The 19,846-nt window shown below is 40.7% G+C and overlaps 1 protein-coding gene across 4 annotated transcripts in view; it reads right to left on the bottom strand.

Moving 5' to 3' along the window:
- hdac5 (histone deacetylase 5) overlaps positions 1-19,846 on the bottom strand; it is a 77,832-nt gene that overhangs the window by 7,763 nt on the left and 50,223 nt on the right. For all 4 annotated transcript variants that reach the window (XM_059006747.1, XM_059006744.1, XM_059006746.1 and 1 more), the window contains 12 exons: positions 18,330-18,442; positions 16,722-16,856; positions 15,154-15,391; positions 14,462-14,679; positions 13,175-13,468; positions 11,384-11,549; positions 10,753-10,886; positions 3,876-3,996; positions 3,353-3,402; positions 2,887-2,994; positions 2,300-2,355; positions 111-198 (listed from right to left, as the gene is read on the bottom strand). In XM_059006747.1, coding sequence (XP_058862730.1) covers positions 111-198; positions 2,300-2,355; positions 2,887-2,994; positions 3,353-3,402; positions 3,876-3,996; positions 10,753-10,886; positions 11,384-11,549; positions 13,175-13,468; positions 14,462-14,679; positions 15,154-15,391; positions 16,722-16,856; positions 18,330-18,442 — 1,721 coding nt within the window. The remainder of the gene's footprint in view (positions 1-110; positions 199-2,299; positions 2,356-2,886; positions 2,995-3,352; positions 3,403-3,875; positions 3,997-10,752; positions 10,887-11,383; positions 11,550-13,174; positions 13,469-14,461; positions 14,680-15,153; positions 15,392-16,721; positions 16,857-18,329; positions 18,443-19,846) is intronic.

Raw genomic sequence — 19,846 nt, 5'->3', positions numbered from 1 at the left:
CAATGCTGTTTTGCATTATTTAACCACTGAGAAAATTAATAATAAAAAAATACAAATAAAAAAAAAAATCAGGAATTTCTTAAAAGGTAAGTTACAAAGTGGCTCAATACCCAGTCCACAATCAGAATCTTCCCCACATTCAACTTCTGCTGGAGTAGCTTGGCAGCGATGGCCACTGAATTGAAGAAACAGAACCCCCTGTAAATTAAAGAATGTATTTATTTTTAAAAATCAGTTACCAGTACAGATAATTCAAGTATATTTTGCCTTCCTGAGCATTACTCAATATAATAATGTGTACTGCAATGTTTCTCTTTCAATATTTTAGTGATGCATGGTTTTGCTCTGTACAGCTATGACATCACCCTATAGAATTGACTCATTTTGCTTTCTAAAGTTGAATGAAACGTGCTGAATACACACCACTTTCTAATTTTCCTTATACTTAACGAAAAACTGACAAAAAATGAAAAATGTGACATTTCAAAATCTAACATGCAATACTGTTATGGCTTCCGCTATATCATTTTGTAGTTTTTTCAAGATCAAAATGATGTTCTATATATATATATATATATATATATATATATATATATATATATATATATATATATATATATATACACACACACTGCCAGTCAAAAGTTTTAGAACACCTCAATTTTTCCAGTTTTTATTGAAATTTACGCAGTTTAATGTCTCAATGTACTCTGAAATTAAAGCATAGAACAAATAAACCTTTTTTTATCTCTTAATGGAGATAAAAAATGGAATCGTTTTGTTTAACAAAATTTAATCTAAATTTTTGACTCATCAAAGTAGCCACCTTTTGCAGATATAACAGCCGAACACACTCGTGGCATTCTTTCTACAATGGAAATCAAATATTGTTCGGAAAGTTCTTCCCAACACTGTTGCAGAAGTTCCCACAAATGTGTTGCACTTGTAGGTTGCTTTGCTTTCACCCTTCTGTCCAGTTCATCCCAAACCAGCTCGATGGTATTTAAGTCTGGAGACTGTGCTGGCCATTCCATGATTTGAAGCCTACCGTCTTGTTCTTTTCTTCTAAGGTAGTTCTGACATAGCCTGGAGGTATGTTTTGGGTCATTATCTTGCTGTAGGATGAACCCCTGACCAACTAGGCGTATACCAGAGGGTATTGCATGGCGCTGCAAAATGCTGTGGTAGCAGTTTTGGTTCAGAGTGCCACCCACTCTGTGCAAGTCGCCGACTCTGGATCCAGCAAAAGAGCCCCAGACCATCACGCTTCCTCCTCCATGTTTGACAGTTGGTGTCACACACCGAGGAACCATCCTTTCGCCTACTCCACGGCGTACAAAAACCCTGCGTGATGAACCGAAGATTTCAAATTTTGATTCATTGGTCCATAAGACCTTCTTCCAGTCTTCAGTAGTCCACTGGCGGTGCTACATGGCCCAGGCAAGCCTCTTTTTCTTATTTTGCCATCTTAGCAATGGCTTTCTTACTGCCACTCGACCTGTCAAATCTGCAGCTCGAAGTCTTCTCTTCACAGTTGAAACTGAGACTTGCTTACTTCGATCAGTGTTAAGCTGTGCTTGAAGCTGTTGTCCTGTGAGCCGCCTATCACGCCAGCTGTTGACTCTCAGAAACTTGTCTTCTGATTCTGTTGTGGCTTTGGGTCTGCCAGACCTCTTCCTGTCAGAGTTTCCTCCAGTTTCCAAGTGCCTTTTGATGGTGTAGGAAACTGTACTCACTGACACCTTGGCTTTCTTTGCAATTTCTCTAAAGGAAAGACCTACACTTTTAAGAGTTATAATGGTCTGTCTGTCTTCCTTTGTTAATTGCCTTTTTCTCGCCATTAAGAGAGCAATATACTACTTCCTGCAGTACAATACTGTCCAAATAATGCTTAAGAGGGTGTAGTAACACAGTCTGTTCCAACACTGCTTTTATACAGACAGAGGGTTTGTAAGTAATCAACAAAAGTTGGGACACCTGTAGGAATTGTTAGCATCAACTTTCAAGACTTAATTTACTTCCATTGCTGCAGAACAGCTGTAAGTTGTTAACCCATTACCTGTTCCCTGAAAAAGGCCTTTTTGTATAACTCTGAAATGTACATTATTTTTCAGTTTTTGGTAACCTAAACTTTTTTTTTTAACCTCTGGCAGTTTACCGCTTACCTTTGTACCATTTCAGGTTATTCACTGGACTTGAACTGCTTAAATTTCAATAAAAACTGGAAAAATTGAGGTGTTCTAAAACTTTTGACTGGTAGTGTATATATATATATCTGTCTGTCTGAAAAGGTACGTACATTGCAGTCGACTCCTCTGCATGGTGTCCTGGTGGGCGAACAACAGCAAACCCATTCTGAGGGGGAAGGGGCAAGAAGAAGGAATAGTTGTTAGAATTTACAATAGAACCAATGTCCATGCACAGTTTAATCAAATTTGTGCACATGGTTCTGAAGATACAGCCTTTAGGAGCCAAAACCAATCTGTAACAGACGAGACTGTAGGTCAACCCTCAAAAACTTAAGATAAGGAATGCTTAAACAGAGTTCAATCACAACTGACCACACCTATGGGGAGTGTTTCGGGGTTGGAAACTCACACCAGTACTGTACCAAAGTCCTGGGTTTCAGAACCCTTGATTTGGAAGATCACTGAAATGACCAGGTGCCAGGCATTCAAGCAATCAAGGTACCTACAAAATCTGTTCTAAACTAATTGCACTTATCACATCATGAATAAGTGTGTGTATGTTTACTAACAGGTTGTTAAAGCAGCTGCAGGGAGGAATTTAACAGGGGCCTGCCAGATTGTTTAAACTCATTTGGTTTTCCTCCACTGACCCAGTAGGTCTTCTATAACCACCACTAGAGGGCACCACTTGGCTTACCTTGAGTTCTCCGGACGCCACTTTGAAAGCAAGCTCGATGACGCAGCCCACAGCCATCCGCACTGCACTGGAGGAGTGCATCTCATTCCACACCGTGTCACTGTCCACCTGCCAACCAAAGCTAGGCAGGTCAACCCCCTCTCGCATTTCATTAGCTTTACCTTCCCAAAAACGAACATTATGAAATTTGGCATCTCAACAATTTATTGTACATCCCAGAGATAACATGACCCTCCTCCACCTCCCTATAACTCACCTGTTCCTCTTGTGTTTATGGATATCACAGACTTCTAACCCCCAGGCATTGTCCGTAGGAGAGCTCCCCCACCCCCACTGTTTTAGAACAGCATGTGTTTACACAAAGCCTAGATGTACAAAAATATCCTCCAGTGAATGAGTTAATGAATTAATAATTGAACGGACCAGGGTCGAATTATTTCTTTTACATGGATTTGAAATCACTCACCCCAATGCCTCCACAGGGCAGAACTGCATACATTTTCTGGCTAATTGGACCTGAAAGACCAAATCAGAAAGAAGAAAAAGGTTAGAAACTGGAATTATTCTGTGCTTTTCGTTGCTTTGTTGTCTCCCGACAGGCTGATCTCCTCCACCCACTCTGTTGTGAAGGGGAGAGCAATATACAAGCATAGTTATAGTTATAATTTTCCCTGCGGAATAAACACAACACAATTCTCGTTTATGCATTGGAAAGAGTGCCACTACATGTATATGTTTTACTTTACCAAGATCAAAATGGAAAATATGAAACTGAATCAAGTTAATGCAGCAAGCTTTTGTGTTGGCTTTTTTTTCCCCATATCAAGATAGGCATTAGCTTGAAACGGTCGTCTTCTTTATTTCTTCTTCGATCTATACCAATAAAAATGTCTTGGTGTTTAATTACACATTAAAAACTAACAACGCTGTGAAATAAAAAAATAAAAAAAACCTACATTTCAATTATTTTGCATTTAAAACAATGGCACCTAAAATTTTCTTGGTGTCCAGTTTCTGTCTGTTCAGCGGGCTGGTGCCGTAGAAGAGAGCATGGTGCTCTGAATGCACGGTCTGGATTTCATCTATTGTTGCTTTCCTCCCTTGGATTCGCTGTAACAAAGGGAAACAGGCTTAATTTGCAATGGGCTGTAATCCAGATGAGTAGTGCAACACACCCTCCCCTCCCCAATGTTTCAGATTTAACCTTCTCTCAAAGAGAAAACCAGTGACACCCTCTTTATTAATAAGCAATGCAATTACGACATCTGTAGTGCTAATGTACGTTAAAATCTCAAAGAGAGGATGAGATTCACCACCAAATAAATTCAAGGGCAAACGTTTTGACTATAAGACTTTTTCAATGTTTTCAATCAATACTGAGAAATTCTTGAAACATTTATCATGTATTAAGTTTCTTTTAGCACTATTTAGTGTTTAATAGTTAGTGATGATTTACCAGTTCTGGGTTGTAGTCAAAATGCTAGACTCAAAATAGAATGCATGGAGAAATAAATGGTTATTACCTAGTAGCAAAATCTGAAGTGTTACTATTAACCTTGGGGCTTTGGCAATTTGATTATGTACATCTATACTACCTACACTGTAAGTAAGCTGTGTGTATGCTTCTACAGCAGTGGTTCCCAGCCTGTGGTCCGTATTGCCTCTTTTCCACTGTACAGAGTACAGAGCTGCGCTGGGGCCACACCGAGCCTTCACGGTGCGGTTAAGGAGAGCCTGGATTGTTTTTCCACTGCAGAGCCGAGCCGTGCTACTGACGTCACACGGAACGAAAGACAGTTATTAATTATTGTTATTAATTAACTCAGTTTGCCAAAAGATGCGCAAACAAATGGTGTTCAAAAATGAACAGAACAACGGTACAGCTGTATCTTGTATCGCTATATTTTTTAAATATATTAAGGAATTTCTTTATAATCCACACATTTTACTGAATATATCGACTTAATAAAGTTCAATAAGATCTGTTGAAGGGGAAAAAAAAAATATTTTAAAAATATGATTTGCCAAAGACATCCAGTTTAAGGAGAGTTGTTTTTTGTTTGGGTGCTTAAAAAAAAGAAGCTGCGCGAGCACAACGAGAGCCGCAGTTGGTACAGCTGGATTCTGAACGTATTTTTGTAAATACGTTCAGAATATTATTTTCCGCATTTTTTTTCTTCTTTATATTAATATAATAAAGGTCAAGGATGAGAAATTTGGTAGTTAACCACCCAGCTGCTTATCCCGCGATTTCCATGTGAAGCGCAAACCAGTCCAAATTTGTCACTCCCATGAGAATAGTGTGCCGGGGGTTGTATGTGCATCTGCAAAGTTTAACACGCCTTTTCAACGTTCTCCAGTAAATAAATAAGACGACTATTGTATATAATAGTCTGCAGTTTTGATTTTCGCAGGCAGAAATGTGCTTGAAAGACCAGCCCATCCATTCACAGCACAGCTGTGAATAAAAAAATGGATGCTAGCTAGCTACACGAGAATGAGATGACGGTACAGTATTTGTTGATGTTACAGTAAGGAACCAATTTATTCTGCTGATGAAATACACTTCACAGATGATAGTGCATATAACAGCAACACAAACCAGTACCAGAAACAGTTGAAGATAGGAAACAAGTTTACCACATCATTCACCCTGTGTGACGTGATTGAAAATTTTTCTGATGTATATGTACTAGATAAAGACGTTGGCATTGATGAGAGTTTGAAGGGCGTTTGCTTTGAAATCTATAGCACAAAAAATAATTTCTAAAAAGTGATATGACTTTTTGTTGCGCTGCTGTTATAATGCTGCAATTGTAAAAAAAAAAAAGATTGTGTTAAAAAAAAAAGAGCAAAGTTATGGCTTCTGAAATACTTTATAATGTTCCCCAGAGTGTTCTGAAAAAAGGACACTAATTCCAAGATGCTACTGTAAAAAAAGTCAACCAGCCAAAAAAAAAACTGGTCCTGGGGGAGCATCCCATTAAAAAACACTTGGTCCTTAAAGGGTTAACCACATAATCTATGCAATAAGGCCCGACAGGCCGTCCGTATACGTCGAATATATTGAAGCCTCGGTGCGTTGTGAGGCACGAGAAGAAGTCGATCATGTTTAGGGCAAAACATTATTAATTTTTTTAATTAAATATCGTTATGATAATAAAGTAGTTCCATTTATAACTTTGAACTACACATTAAGTTAAGCTGAGTAAATATTCTCTTGGAACATGCAAAAGAAAGTACATCTGTATTTTTGATATTGTGGCCATTGAAAAAATACACCAGGGGGCGGAGCTGAGATGGCAGCGAGTTATTTTTTTCCCCTGTCGCCGACAGTGCAGACACACACTGAGCAGAACAGACGAGAGGAATAAAAATAAATACAACGACAATTTCAGTAATTTTTCAAGGTACGTATCTGAGAAGGGTGAATAATGTGAAGAAGAAGTGTCTTTGTGTTTTTTTGAAGCGTTTACAAAAAAAGACAACGATTTATTTATTTATTTTGGGTATTTTGTTGTTGTTGTTGCTGCTATCTTCCAGTTCATTTCACTGTTCTTTATCCAAACCGCCATGTCTACTTAGTATTTTGGGATTTTTTGCAAATTGGGTCACTCAGCTGTACATTTGTAACTGCAAAAGCAAGATGGCTACTGACCGACACTTTAAATTCTGTTAGGCAGCGCAGTGATTTAGAATATGGGACAAGGCTCCAACTGTCCGTATCCATCCAATATAGGAAAACCTTGCTCGACCAATCACATTACTTGTTTCACGTTCCATTGCCAGTCATAAATATCATTTTAAGATATGTATGTAGTTTGCACCCCCCCCCCCCCCCCTTTATCTGTTAGTACAGGTGTGTTTATATATATATATTATATATATATATATATATATATATATATATATATATATATATATATATATATATATATACTGTATATATATATTATAGCACAAAGAGCCAGCTGCCCAATGTTTCGATATATTGTACATATCTTTCTCAAGGGAGCGTGTGTTTGAATCAACACATTGGAGGTATTTATAGGTTTTTGACAGCATGACAAGTACTTGTTATTGTTTATATTCAAATCCATGATTTATTCTTCTAAAGCTTCTTTACGAGGGACACTTGGGTACAAGGATTTTACATCCATGCAAAATAAAATTCTATTCCCTGGAAGGTTGTGCTTTACACATTATAAAAGGCACATTTGTCTTATCAAACTTAGACGACTTTTTTTTTTTTGTTGGGCAGCATTATTTTTAAAAAAAATCAAATAAATCCACACCTAGAATTCATGTAAATTCACATATTTCTAATCCATGTTCATTCTACTGCTTGTGTTCATTGTTCAGGGAAAAAAAATGTAATCTGGCTGTCCCAGCCTTTTCGTTCCGCAAAAGTAGCACACTGCATTGAATATTCCTAACTTGTTTGGAATGACTAAATTAAAACATGCAAACGTAGTACTTTTCATTTTCAACAATATAAAATATGTGCTACAGTGTTGCCATGGATATAGGATATCCCTATTTCTATATTACACATCTTTGGAGAGGTTATCTGCACCGTAGTGTGAAAGATCGATTTCACCTCCATGTTATTATAAGGGTTTATTCAGCCAGGTTTAATATCTCACAAGACTATATGCCAAAAGGAAATTCTCTTAAAGATAGGAAATAATGTGTACAGTCTGTTCTGACGCCATCATATTAAACCAAAATGCTATAAATCCTATCGATTCTGCGCCACCAATCCCGTTTAATTTACACATCACAGCCCACAAAAAGTGGTATGTAACACTCTGTACACACTCCAATAATTTTTTTTATTTTTAAAATTGCTTCCCACCCATCTCGTCTTCCGGTGTGTTTTTTCTATGTACACTGAGCAAAGCTGGCGACTCAGTGAGTGCAGTAAGTTGCGTTAGAAATGGATAGATTAATTTGCTACACGAGGTAACGGTTGCGGGGACCAGCACTGGCATTTACATTTACTGGATCCGAGGACCCAGTGTATTATTTGTCAGGAGGTTTAGTCAGTCAAACTCTTAATCCCGTAAAACTGAGATGCCATTCATGTATTTTATAAAATAAAACTTTAAACAAAATAATAATTATTATTATTATTATTTATTTCTTAGCTGACGCCCTTATCCAGGGCGACTTACAATTGTTACAAGATATCGCATTATTTTTACATACAATTACCCATTTATACAGTTGGGTTTTTACTGAAGCAATCTAGGTAAAGTACCTTGCTCAAGGGTACAGCAGCAGTGTCCCCATCGGGGATTGAACCCACGACCCTCCGGTCAAGAGTCCAGAGCCCTAACCACTACTCCACACTGCTGCCCGAAAATAAACAGGAACTTTGCCATCAGCAACTTTCAATGCACAAAATGACAACATTCCTTGATAAATTGGCAGTGAAGATTCAAGCCCAGGAATCTCATGAAGTAAGGTACGTTATACAAATATTTTTGGAAAGGTTGGGAAGCACTGCCCTACAACTATGGCCAAAGGTTTTGCATCACCTAGAATTTTAGGATTGAGACAAACAAACAAAAAAAAAACTTAAAACAAAAACCATAGGAGCATAATTTAGATTTTTTATTTAACATTATATAAATCTTACTCTGCCGTCTTCAAGAGGGACAGACGGCTGGGCTGTGGGGGAAACGACATACAAAACCGATTCGCTGGCAGCCACAACTCACAGTGATAATGGCAATTAAGGTAAATCGTATTGTTGATTGTAGTGCGATAATGAAAAGCGCTATCCCCGCTCTGTGATTGAAGGAAGGTTTTTATTCTGCATTGGAGGCCGTCCAGACTGCTCAGAGCATGCTCTCTTGACTGTGGCATTGAAGGCACTCTCTCTCTCAGAGGGCTTTTTGTCAGACTAATTACAGCACTGTCATTTATCTGCCAAATTGAATTCCTCTGATATTTCAAGTTCGCTCAGAAAGACAGATTACCTGTAATATGGTTTCTTCATAGTCAATGAACTCCACACACAGAGTGAACGTTGCTAGGGGTCAGGAGAAAAAAAAAGATCCGATCTCTTTCCCAGAGATCCTAGAAATAGTTCCGGCAGGTGCCAATTACATGCCCCTCTTCTATAAAGCCCTGCTCTTGAGAAGATGTAGGGACCTGTTTTATGGCAAGGGAAAGAAGCATAGCTCCTATTTCTTCTTGTAAGATCCCTTGTGGGCTTGACCAGTCCAGTAAAGTGCAGAGGATTCCTGTTGGTGGTGGCTGTCTGAATCGTACCTTGTATCTGTTTTGTATGAGCTCCAGGGTCCACTGATTTTGTGTTGTTTTCTGCCAGTTTGTCAAGAAATGTGATATCCTTCCCCCTACAAGCAAAGATAAGTGGTCAGAGGAACATATATATGGGAACGTCAGCAGGATGAAGTAGGTTTACCTCTTCCTCTGCTATAGCCACGAAAAGAGCCCTGTGGCCTGGCAGACTGGCCACGTTGGAAACGACCCTGTCCACCCGAGAAGGATTGAGTTGGTTGGTTGTCTGTTAGGATAGGGTCTGCTAAAAACTGACCCTCTCGTCGGCGTTGAGCACGATCGTACAGCTTGTCTAGCCCCCTTCATGCTGGAGACCTGTGCCGAACAACAGCTCACCCTGACGGTGGTCCACTATGAAAGGCGTTATATAAAATAAAGATTGATTGATTGATTGATTGATTGAAAAGGGAGCTCAAGGACCTTGGACTGCGTGTCAGCAGTGAGAGAGGAAGATTTAAAATGCAGACATCTTGCAGAGATAACATTAGCCACTGCTCTAGCATTAGTGTCGATGTTGTCCCATGCAGCTTGTAATTGTATCTTAGCTGTGTTTTTTCCGTCTTTTGCCAGCTGCATAGCCATCTCCACGCTCTCTGGAGTAGGGGTCTGTGGTGCATCAGACAGCTGGCTCCACAGTATATGCTGGTATTTAGCCGCATGTATTTGGTAGTTGGTGGTATGCATGTTGGCAGTGGCAGCAGGATAATCCAGTCGTGCAGTCGTTCTGGAGGGAGTACTGCTTGTGACCAACATGATAGTGTCTATCTTAGGCTGTTTGAACAGGAAATCCTTATGATTTGCTGGTACTCTGTCCACTCTAGGCAGGACTTTGATTGTAGATGCACGTTTCTCCCAAATAGCCTCAACGGGTCTCCAGACTGCCTCATTGAGGGGAAAACCCCCAAAGGCTTTTTTTATCCTTGGCATCAATGATGCTCAGGAAATCATCCTCCTCAGTATTAGTTTGGGTATTAGCAATAAGAAAGGAGGCTATCCTTCTTAAGGTCGCTTCTGCATTTGTATATACGGTTGCAGTATCTCCTGCCTCCACTGAAGCATCATCTTCGGGAGCAAAGTCGATGACATCATCACCCCCCACACTCTGAGTCTCTGTCACGAAGAAGTGTTTGTCCCGTGTGCTTCGTAATGTTGCCGTCTCATGAACTAGACTCAGAGAGTGGGCTGAGGATGTAGGGTTTGTCTGGATTTCTCAAACTCCTGCATCAACTGAAAAAACAGATCCTTCGTCATAGGCGGTTACATTACCTGTGTGGGAGCTGTCTGGTTCGTCTCAGATGTAGTATCGGAAGTGGACGTTTTTTTTCTGATGTTTCCCCCTCTCTGCTGCTGCGGGAATGTGCTGACTTTATGGTTCTTTTCCTCAGAATATACACACCCAAGCTATACAGGAACTATTTCTAGGATATCTGGGAAAGCGATCAGATTTTTTTTTCCTCCTGACCTAAGCAACATGGAGACTGTGAGTTGACTCGGTCTGTGGAGTTCATCTGACTAGGTAAGAAGGCGAAGTTTCTTTGCCAGAGCTACCCTTACCTCACACCTGCTGAGCAGCCCCGTCTCCTGCAGCCTAGACCAGATGCTCTGAATCCTCCCAGCATGCTCGGGGTGGTTGTTAGTGTTCCCGCAGGTGCACTGATGTTTCAGCATGAACGTGTCATAGACAACTCCTACAGCACATGGGGACAGGGAACAACAACTTTCGAAACCCTTTCAATACTGCACAGCTTTCACCAAGGTTTTACGCTAACATTCTTTAACATATTATGCAGTTCTACAGACTTAATAGGAAAGTGGGGGATTTTCTGGGGACATTTTTAGGTTATGGGCTTGGTGTTGCCCACTAGGGGACTGAAATGTTGAATAAGCTTAAATGAACCTGCTGCCTTCAATTTTAAAGTGCTTTTTACTGCTCGTAAAAGGCCAGGGGCAATGGCACTGACATAGCAAATGAGTGAACCTCAATCTTGACCTGAACACCCCCTGTCTTTCTACCCTTGACCTATCCTTGGCAAAGACTGTGCAGCGTGGTGCCTAATAATACAGTGACTTTGTTAAGGACTACTGGGGGCTAAATCCGAGACAGATTCAAACTTGGATTTCACTAAGAAAAGAGAGTGCCATTCCAGTGCCATTTCTGCAACGCGTGTTTCAACTGCTTCATTACCTGTAGTGAAAAGGTGCTTGACTGGTTTCTCCCCCACGATGGGGCCCTTCAGGCTGGCACTGGCGGGTGAAGATTGGGCCCTGCCAAGCGGCCGATGAGGTATGCCTGTGATGGACAGGGAGGCCTGATAAACATGGAGCTGCTGCAAGGGCTGCTGGTCCGAGAACTGCAGGAGAAAAAAAACAGAAAGCGCCTGTAATGATATGTATGCAGGATACACAGAGATAACCAAATCACTTTGCCTTTCGCTCATTCTCTAGGTCAGGGGTGTCCAATCACAGTCCTGGAGGGCCATTCCACTCCAGGTTTAACAGGTAAAATGAGATAATGAACTACTTCAGGGTCTGGATGGAGATTTAATTGGCTCAATTATACAATTTAGAACAGGGTTGGAACAAAGACCAGGGGTGGAAGCATCTCGTGATCAGAGGGATGAAGGTATTAGCCAAACCCTGCTCAGGACCAACGTCTGCGGTGTTGTGCAGTTAATGGAATAACTCCATCGAGTGTGCACAGCAGCAGTCACAGAAATGATTTTGGTGTTCCACATTGATTTTAACACCTTTCATTTTTATCCCCCGTCCGTGTACTCATTTAAATATTTATTTACAACAGCGGACACAGCGACAGTAGGTCTTTTAGTTCTGGGACCTACAACATCTGATTCCTGTACTCAAATGCAGACTATCAAAGGCCTTCTTCATATGTTAGGTTTCATTGTTCACATATGGTCAGGACTGCCCAGTCCCTGACCACATTCCGGCGCCTCCTTAAGACTCACCTCTTCAAAGAGCACCTGTAGAACTCCTCTGTTTGTATCCTGGGACACTATCACCCTTCATGTAAATGTGCTTTATTTTGCTCTTATCAGCCCCTATTTTACTGCATTTAATCCTGTACTTCAGAATACTGTAATCTGCCAAGTTTTTAACCTGTAGTACTTTGTATTTAATCATATCCTGATGTAACTATCACTATTACCTGCTGTATTATTGAATTGTGGTTTGTCAAACTTGTACTTTACTTGTTTTATTGTATTTCTTGCTCTTATTGTATTACTTGTATTGTAACGCTTGAAATGTTTTTGCTTACGATTGTAAGTCGCCCTGGATAAGGGCGTCTGCTAAGAAATAAATAAATAAATAATAAATACTTCCACCCAACAGCAGCCAAATTACTTCTAGTACTGTATTTGTACACACACACACACACACACACACTACATGCCCTCGATCTTTCTCTTTATATATTAACAGACGTCCTCGACATATTGACTCTAATTTGTATTCATTATGTATCATTGAAAGAAGAACAGCACAAAAATTATGCAGAGTCTACATCCTTCCTAACTAAAATGACATTTCCGACAGAACTGTCACCTCCAAATGATTTTTCTAAAAAGATAAAATAAAAACAAAAGCAGTCTAAAAGCAGTTTGCTCCCTGGTGGGCAGGGAAATTAATTCGGAGAGCAGGAGCTGGGAGAGACGTGGGCAGAGAGAGAAAGAGAAAGAGAGAGATAAAGAGAGAGAGCGTGAGTCACTGCCAACAGGATGAGTCACACAGGAGCTGATTCATGCTTTCACTGGGATTGATACCCACCGCTATTGGGGGGGCCGAATTAAATCATCTGGAGTTTTTTTTCTTTTTATTAACTCTTTCACACTGTAGAAAATGTCAATTACATCCTTAACATTGTTAACAAAAAGACATCTCGGCTAATTAATGCATTGCTTGAGTTTGCCTACTTGACTGCAGCTGGAAGTTGGGGGATGCATGTAGTAACGGTTACCTGATTATAGGGGGGGCTCTGCTCGTCACACTCCTTTAGTTCGATTGGCTCTGCACCGTCCTCCTCTTCCTCTTCCTCCTCCTCCTCGCTTTCAGTATTCTCGTCTCTCAGTGTGATTGGGCAGTCTGAGGGGATTGTGTTCCCCTGGCCCTCTCTTTCACCCTCTGGCCCCTCCCCTGGCTCTGTCTGTCCCCCCCGCTCCTCCTGCATCTCAGCCGTCTCTGTGAGCTCCTCCTCCGTCTCCTCCGGGTGAGTGGGGGGCTGGCGGGGCATCTCGGACACCTTCGACAGCATCTGGAGGAGGGGGGAGAAAAGCACAGAACTGGGCAGGGCAAATTCGGATCTACAAGGTACTTTATAGACACAAATAACCTGTAGTATGTCTGTCTTTGGTGCTCCCTACATATTGAAGTTGGCTGTGTTGCTGTTATTGTACTAAACATCTTACCGAACTGGGTCGGCAACTGGTATTCCCTCTGTTTATAGCGCCCCCTATCTTAACAATTTTGGATCTGCTATTCCTTATGTCAATAGCACCCCTACTTGGGAGCTTGATATTATTATTATTATTTATTTCTTAGCAGACGCCCTTTTCCAGGGCGACTTACAATTGTTACAAGATATCACATTATTTTTTACATACAATTACATTATTTTTTTTATTTTTTTTTACATACAATTACCCATTTATACAGCTGGGTTTTTACTGGAGCAATCTAGGTAAAGTACCTGGCTCAAGGGTACAGCAGCAGTGTCCCCACCAGGGATTGAACCCACGACCCTCCGGTCAAGAGTCCAGAGCCCTAACCACTACTCCACACTGTTGCCCCTGATACACACTGATATGCTTCAGGTTTTCCCTGTGTACAGCTATGGCCAAAGTTTTGCATCACCCTATAGTTTTGCTTCATAAACCCAAATGAAACCTGCTGTATAATGTCACGTTACCCTACTGAATTACATACCGCTTTGTCGTTTTCCATATACTTAACAAAAAACAGAGACATTTTTAAATCTAACCTGAAATACTGTATTGCTATTATGGCTTCCAGTAGACCTTTGTGATGTAAATTTGTAGTTTCTTTGATTACATGATATTATATAAAATACCTACATTTTCTTAAATTAAATTAATGTCTCAATCCTAAAATTCTATGCGATACAAAACCTTTGGCCATAGCTGTATATGTTGAATCTGTTCTTAGTATTCCCAGTGTCTCTTGCACTCACAACCTTGTTAAGCTGGGGACTGATATTGGTATTCCCCTAGCCTGTGGCGCCTCCTACCTTGTTGAGCTGGATATGCTGCTGGTATTGCTTCTGCTTCTCGAGGAACTGCTGGTGCTGCTGCTGCATGACAAGCTGCTGCAGGGCCTGGGGGCTCTGGGGCAGGGGTGCAGACTGGGTGCGGCTCAGGGGTCGGTGGCGAGGCAGCTTGTTCACAGTCCGCATGTTCGTTGACACCCTCTCACCCGTCACCAGAGGGGACTGGCCATAGATGGGAACTGGAGGGAGCAAAGACACCAAATTATATTACGACACACAGTACTCCAAAGCACAATTTCTAGCTGAAAGTACTAATCAGTTCATAAGTTCACATGAGGCCACAGGATTCACCAGGTTCATATCCTGCTAAGGTAATAGTAATCCTCACCACAAAACTACCACAGAATTCAACACAATAGCAACAGCCACCTTTACAGACAGCCTACAAATAAGAAGTGCATGGTGGCTGAACTGCTACTTCCTGGCAGGATTAAGGGAGTTCTACTTTGATATATCTAACCACTGGATAGATTGCTACTGCTGAGTTCTACCTCCACTTCATATAAGGGAAACAGAAGGCTCCCATACCAGGTGTGTAAAAGCCAATTAGCCTAAAATATAGTGAACGAGCACAACAACAAACTACTGCACACTGGCATGGAGATGAACAGAAGTGAGCGTCTGTACAGGCAGTGCAATGCATGGCGGTGTACCTGCGAGTAGCGCGCTCTGCTGGCGGGCTTGTTCCAGGAGCAGTACGTGCTGCAGCAGTGACGAGTGGCTGTGGCTGTTGGCGGTGGTGGCTGTGTCAGCGTCGTGGGGCCCCGCTGTGGACAGACAGGCGGGCAGCGAGGTGGTGCTGACAAACTTCCCGGTCAAAGCGCCCCCCTGTCGCATGGACTGGATGGCCTGCCGCTCCGCCTCTTGCTGGGCAGACAGTTTCTGGGGCGCCTGGGGGCACACAGAAGTCAGGTTTACTTATTATTATCCTGTTTATTTAACCCCAATCCACAGAGACACATATAATAAGAGCCCTAGGAGGCCAACCCTCATGGCATTTTCTATGTATTATTATTTATTATTTGTTTATTTAGCAGACGCCTTTATCCAAGGCGACTTACAGAGACTAGGGTGTGTGAACTATGCATCAGCTGCAGAGTCACTTACAACTACGTCTCACCCGAAAGACGGAGCACAAGGAGGTTAAGTGACTTGCTCCGGGTCTCACAATGAGTCAGTGGCTGAGGTGGGATTTGAACTGGGGACCACCTGGTTACAAGCCCTTTTCTTTAACCACTGGACCACACAGCCTCCTATATGTAATGGGAGAACGTAATTTAAATGCCATATATCTCTGAATATACAAATCTTGCCAACATATGAAATTGACACGAAATTATAGCCGAAAGATAGGCTTGTCTAATTTTATAATTAAGTTATGATTATTAGTACTAGAGATCAGAGATACACTCAGATACCAACACATGCAATTGTGAATACTAATTATATAGTGCAACTTTATAGACAGATTTGATGTAAAGATCTCCCAGTTCTTCCTAAAAGAAAAATAACTGCTTTATGAAGATACAAGACAATTTATGGTATTACTTCTGCCAAAAACATGCTTGGACAGTCTTTCGGCTGGACTGCATTACAAGAACATCTGGATACATATCCTAAATAATATTATAACTACAGAGAGCAGTGGCTAGACCCTACCTGTTGCCATGGCATATGAGAGATGTAATTGGCTTTGATAATTGTGGGATACTAATGTCAAAAGCGTCATGGCCATATGATTTTTACCTCAACTAAAAATCCATACACCTGCAAGTTAAACTCTTTTCAGAACAGGTTTGAGTCAGACTGAGGCCTACTGGAAAAATCAATTGTTTGCTGCCTCAAGACTTTAGAGAAGCTACACAAAGGTTTCTGTATAATGTAGTTAGGTAAGGTATGAGAAGTAGTTGAAGAGTTGGACCTGGCAATACAACAAGGACTATTTAACAACTGTCACTTAGTATTCTGATGTGCCTAGACCTGTTCTGTTTAATGCACTACATTATTCTATACTGTGGCTTGATATTAATATCACCGCATTTGCCAACCTCTCCCCTACCCAGCTTGTCTAGAAGCAGAAAGGTATGGCCTCAGTCTTATGGCACAAATGATGGCCTTTTTTTTTTCTCTCCCCATTACTTCATGCAAGAAGTTGCTATGTTTTTTCACGCAATACCTGCAGTGTCAACATGACCCAATGCTGGTTCCAGCAGGTACTCACATTGATGTGGGAGTTGGCAGCGGTGACGGAGGTTGGCAGGCCCAGGGAGATGTTGGGTAGCGAAGGGGACGTGTAGAGACTCAGCTGGCTTACACACCCATCTGCATTCATTGTACGATGGTGCGAACGCATGTGCTGTGGAGAGCAGAATACATCACACCTTGTAGCCCGTGGGAAAGTTAGTAGGCATACTTAGTGTGTATCTAAATGTATGGCTGCTGTAGCACTAAAATCAAAGGCATTGTATACAGGATTTCATCCCAGGTTCTTTCATGAATGCTTTTAAAACACACATCTGACAAGTAAGGCATGCTGGACTTTACTTTAAAGTGAATTATTAAGGAACAAATACTTTAAATTTGAATTAGGTCTCCTTTCAAGGCTTGTAATGTTTTATTCACATTCAATATGCTAGCAATGCTACAGTACTTGCAATTGCCTGAAACCCCTTTAAATCACCTTGGCATGACATCACAATGTAAATACTGTATAGCAATTTAGAAAGGGGCTGATTCAGTGCTTGTCATCGCAATAGCATTCCTTTGTAGCAAGAGGGCTGATTTAAGAGTTCAAGGTGTTTCTAGTTTGTTTAGCTTTCAGAGCAAATACAATTAAACCAGCTCCCTGTGTTGCTAAGAATAACAAAACGACTAGGATTTCTGTTCTTGCGAGTTTTGTTGCCACTACTCATCCTCCACCTAACTCCTCAAGGGAACAGGGAATAAAAAAAAGCCTGATAAACTCTTAATATCGCTACAGAGGATGACACAAAATCTTTGGTTAGGGATGAGGGGGCTGACAGAGTCAGCCTGCTTGAGAATGCTGGAGAGCGCACGGCTGGCATTTGCAGAGCAGCGCTTTCATTTTTTAATGTCAGCTGCCACGCTGTCAAGGTTAAACCAGTTTTAAACAGTCATCCAGTGCAGGGATTTAAAAACATCATGATGTACTTGAATCTTCTTAAATAATAAATCTGAGAATTTGGGGTGCACAGGTACTTCAAATCTTACTGACAGATATTAAAGCAATGTTTTTAGCATATGTTTAACTCTTAACACTGCAGGCCTGTATACATGCCCATTTGTTTTTCAGTGTATAATTCTGAAACCATTTAATTCAGTATGCTAAATGATATCCTTAAATGTAATATTCATTATGACGGCACCATCCTTATAGCAGCTTTTAAAAAATACCAAAACAACAACAGTTAACATAGCTTTTGCTAATTGGAATTTACTATAAGTTTATTCCTTAGGAAAGAGCTGATACAATTGTGAATATTAAAACAATAACTACTATACATTTTAACAAACTGTCATAACTGGTCTTTATAAGAAAACAAGACATGGGGGGAAGGGATATGTTTAAGGAAATTACAGCTTAGGACAGGGGCGCTGGAACTAGGGGTGCTAGAATTATTAAGGAACAAATACTGTAAATGTGAATTAGGTATCCTTTCAAGGCTTGTACCCTTGGCTTTGCATGGCTTCCATCATATACAGGGGTTACAGTTTTGTTCAATGGCTTTCAGCACACCCACTATAAAAATTGTTCTAGCGCCTCTGGCTTAGGATTCATCAAAGGCATGCTTTATAGGGCTTGGTGTACCTCGGCATGGATGTTGGGTACAGAGCCACTTGATCCATTCTCAGCTATGGCACTGTTGGAACTGTTGGGAGAGCTGGGTCCGGATCCAGGGGCACTGTTACACATTGAGGACACTGAAACATAAAGACACACACACACACACACACACATCTATTATTTTACCAAGATTCTGAAGTTGCTAAACTAATCCTATTTTCAAGACATAGTTACAATTCTGTACGCAACTATAGATGAACAGCAGCCTCCACTTTATCCCTGAGTCTTGGGATACACAACCCAGCAGGGGGTAATAGTACTAATGACCGAATGCAAGTACATTACTCACAGTCCGGTATTAGTTACGTTAATAGATGGAGGCAGTTTATTCCATCTTAAATCTCGAGCAGATGAAAATACACCACTGCTGCTGCTACAGCTATTGTTGCTTTGCTATATCTGTATTACAGCAATCCCGAGTTTTGTTTCAATGCCTTTGTTCTTTACAATTCAATTCAGATATCGGCCACATGCAAGGAGGCTGTTGCAGAAGAACAAAAGGTGTCTGCAATCCGCATGTTTACAGTACTGTGATTTTGTGTAAACTTTAAGAAAGAGTTTGTGTTTGTTGTACAAAATACCACAGGTTTACAGACCACTTGTGGTTCCTTTGTATATTTAAGACGGGCCATCTTTTGGAATAAATATACAAGTCATGTTTGAAATCCATAAAGCATTTGCTGAAGTGTAAATCTTGCAGTGCTTTTTCTACCCAATATTTTCTCAATAATGTGACCACTTTGAAATCTATTGTAAAAAAACCCAGAAAACAAACAAATGTCAAGCTATTTTAACTAGTCTCTATCTAGCTTTCAAACCAGAAGCGCAGACAATAAGAGCATCATGCTAATAAGCTTAAAATACATTTACTTGTGCTTAAAAAAATAACTTTAGTCAATGGAGCTTTTCTGTAGGGAAGTAATTTTTGGGGCATTTATATATGATCTCTACCTCAAACTCAGTATGAGAAAAAAAAAAAGAAAAAAGTCCCAAGCTTTCTCTATACCCCTTCTATTGAAGTGATACAGCTTAGAAATAACATGCCAGTATCTCCATATATGGAAACAAACTAAGTCTGCTAGTGGAATAAACATATAACTAATAAGGCTACATTCTCTCAGCTCCACTTACTGTCATAGACCACATGGCCTCCTAGTCTTCAGCTCAAGCCACAAGACCATGCTGCCTCCCAATCACCCCAACTAGAAAGTACCACTAGACTACCTTCCACTTCCTCACTTTCAGCCACTAGGCCACACTGGCTACTCGGCTTACCAGTACTTGGCTCTTTCCACTACAGTGGTTCCACGTATTTTTTTTTAACCTTGTTTACAAACATGTTTTCCATAATGGTAATTTATTTTTGTTTTAACCACAGTATGATAATTTGACCACTTGAGAAAACTGTAAACAGTCTACTTACTGCAGCCTGCAGTTCTAAGTATAAGTTGTTCTATTTATAGGTTGAAAAGCCGATTAAA

This window comes from Acipenser ruthenus, chromosome 33 (assembly GCF_902713425.1).
Source record: "Acipenser ruthenus chromosome 33, fAciRut3.2 maternal haplotype, whole genome shotgun sequence".
In the NCBI taxonomy this organism is placed as follows: domain Eukaryota; kingdom Metazoa; phylum Chordata; class Actinopteri; order Acipenseriformes; family Acipenseridae; genus Acipenser; species Acipenser ruthenus.
The sequence above is the reverse complement of the archived record's forward strand: the minus strand, read 5'-3'. Positions and strand labels throughout refer to the sequence as shown.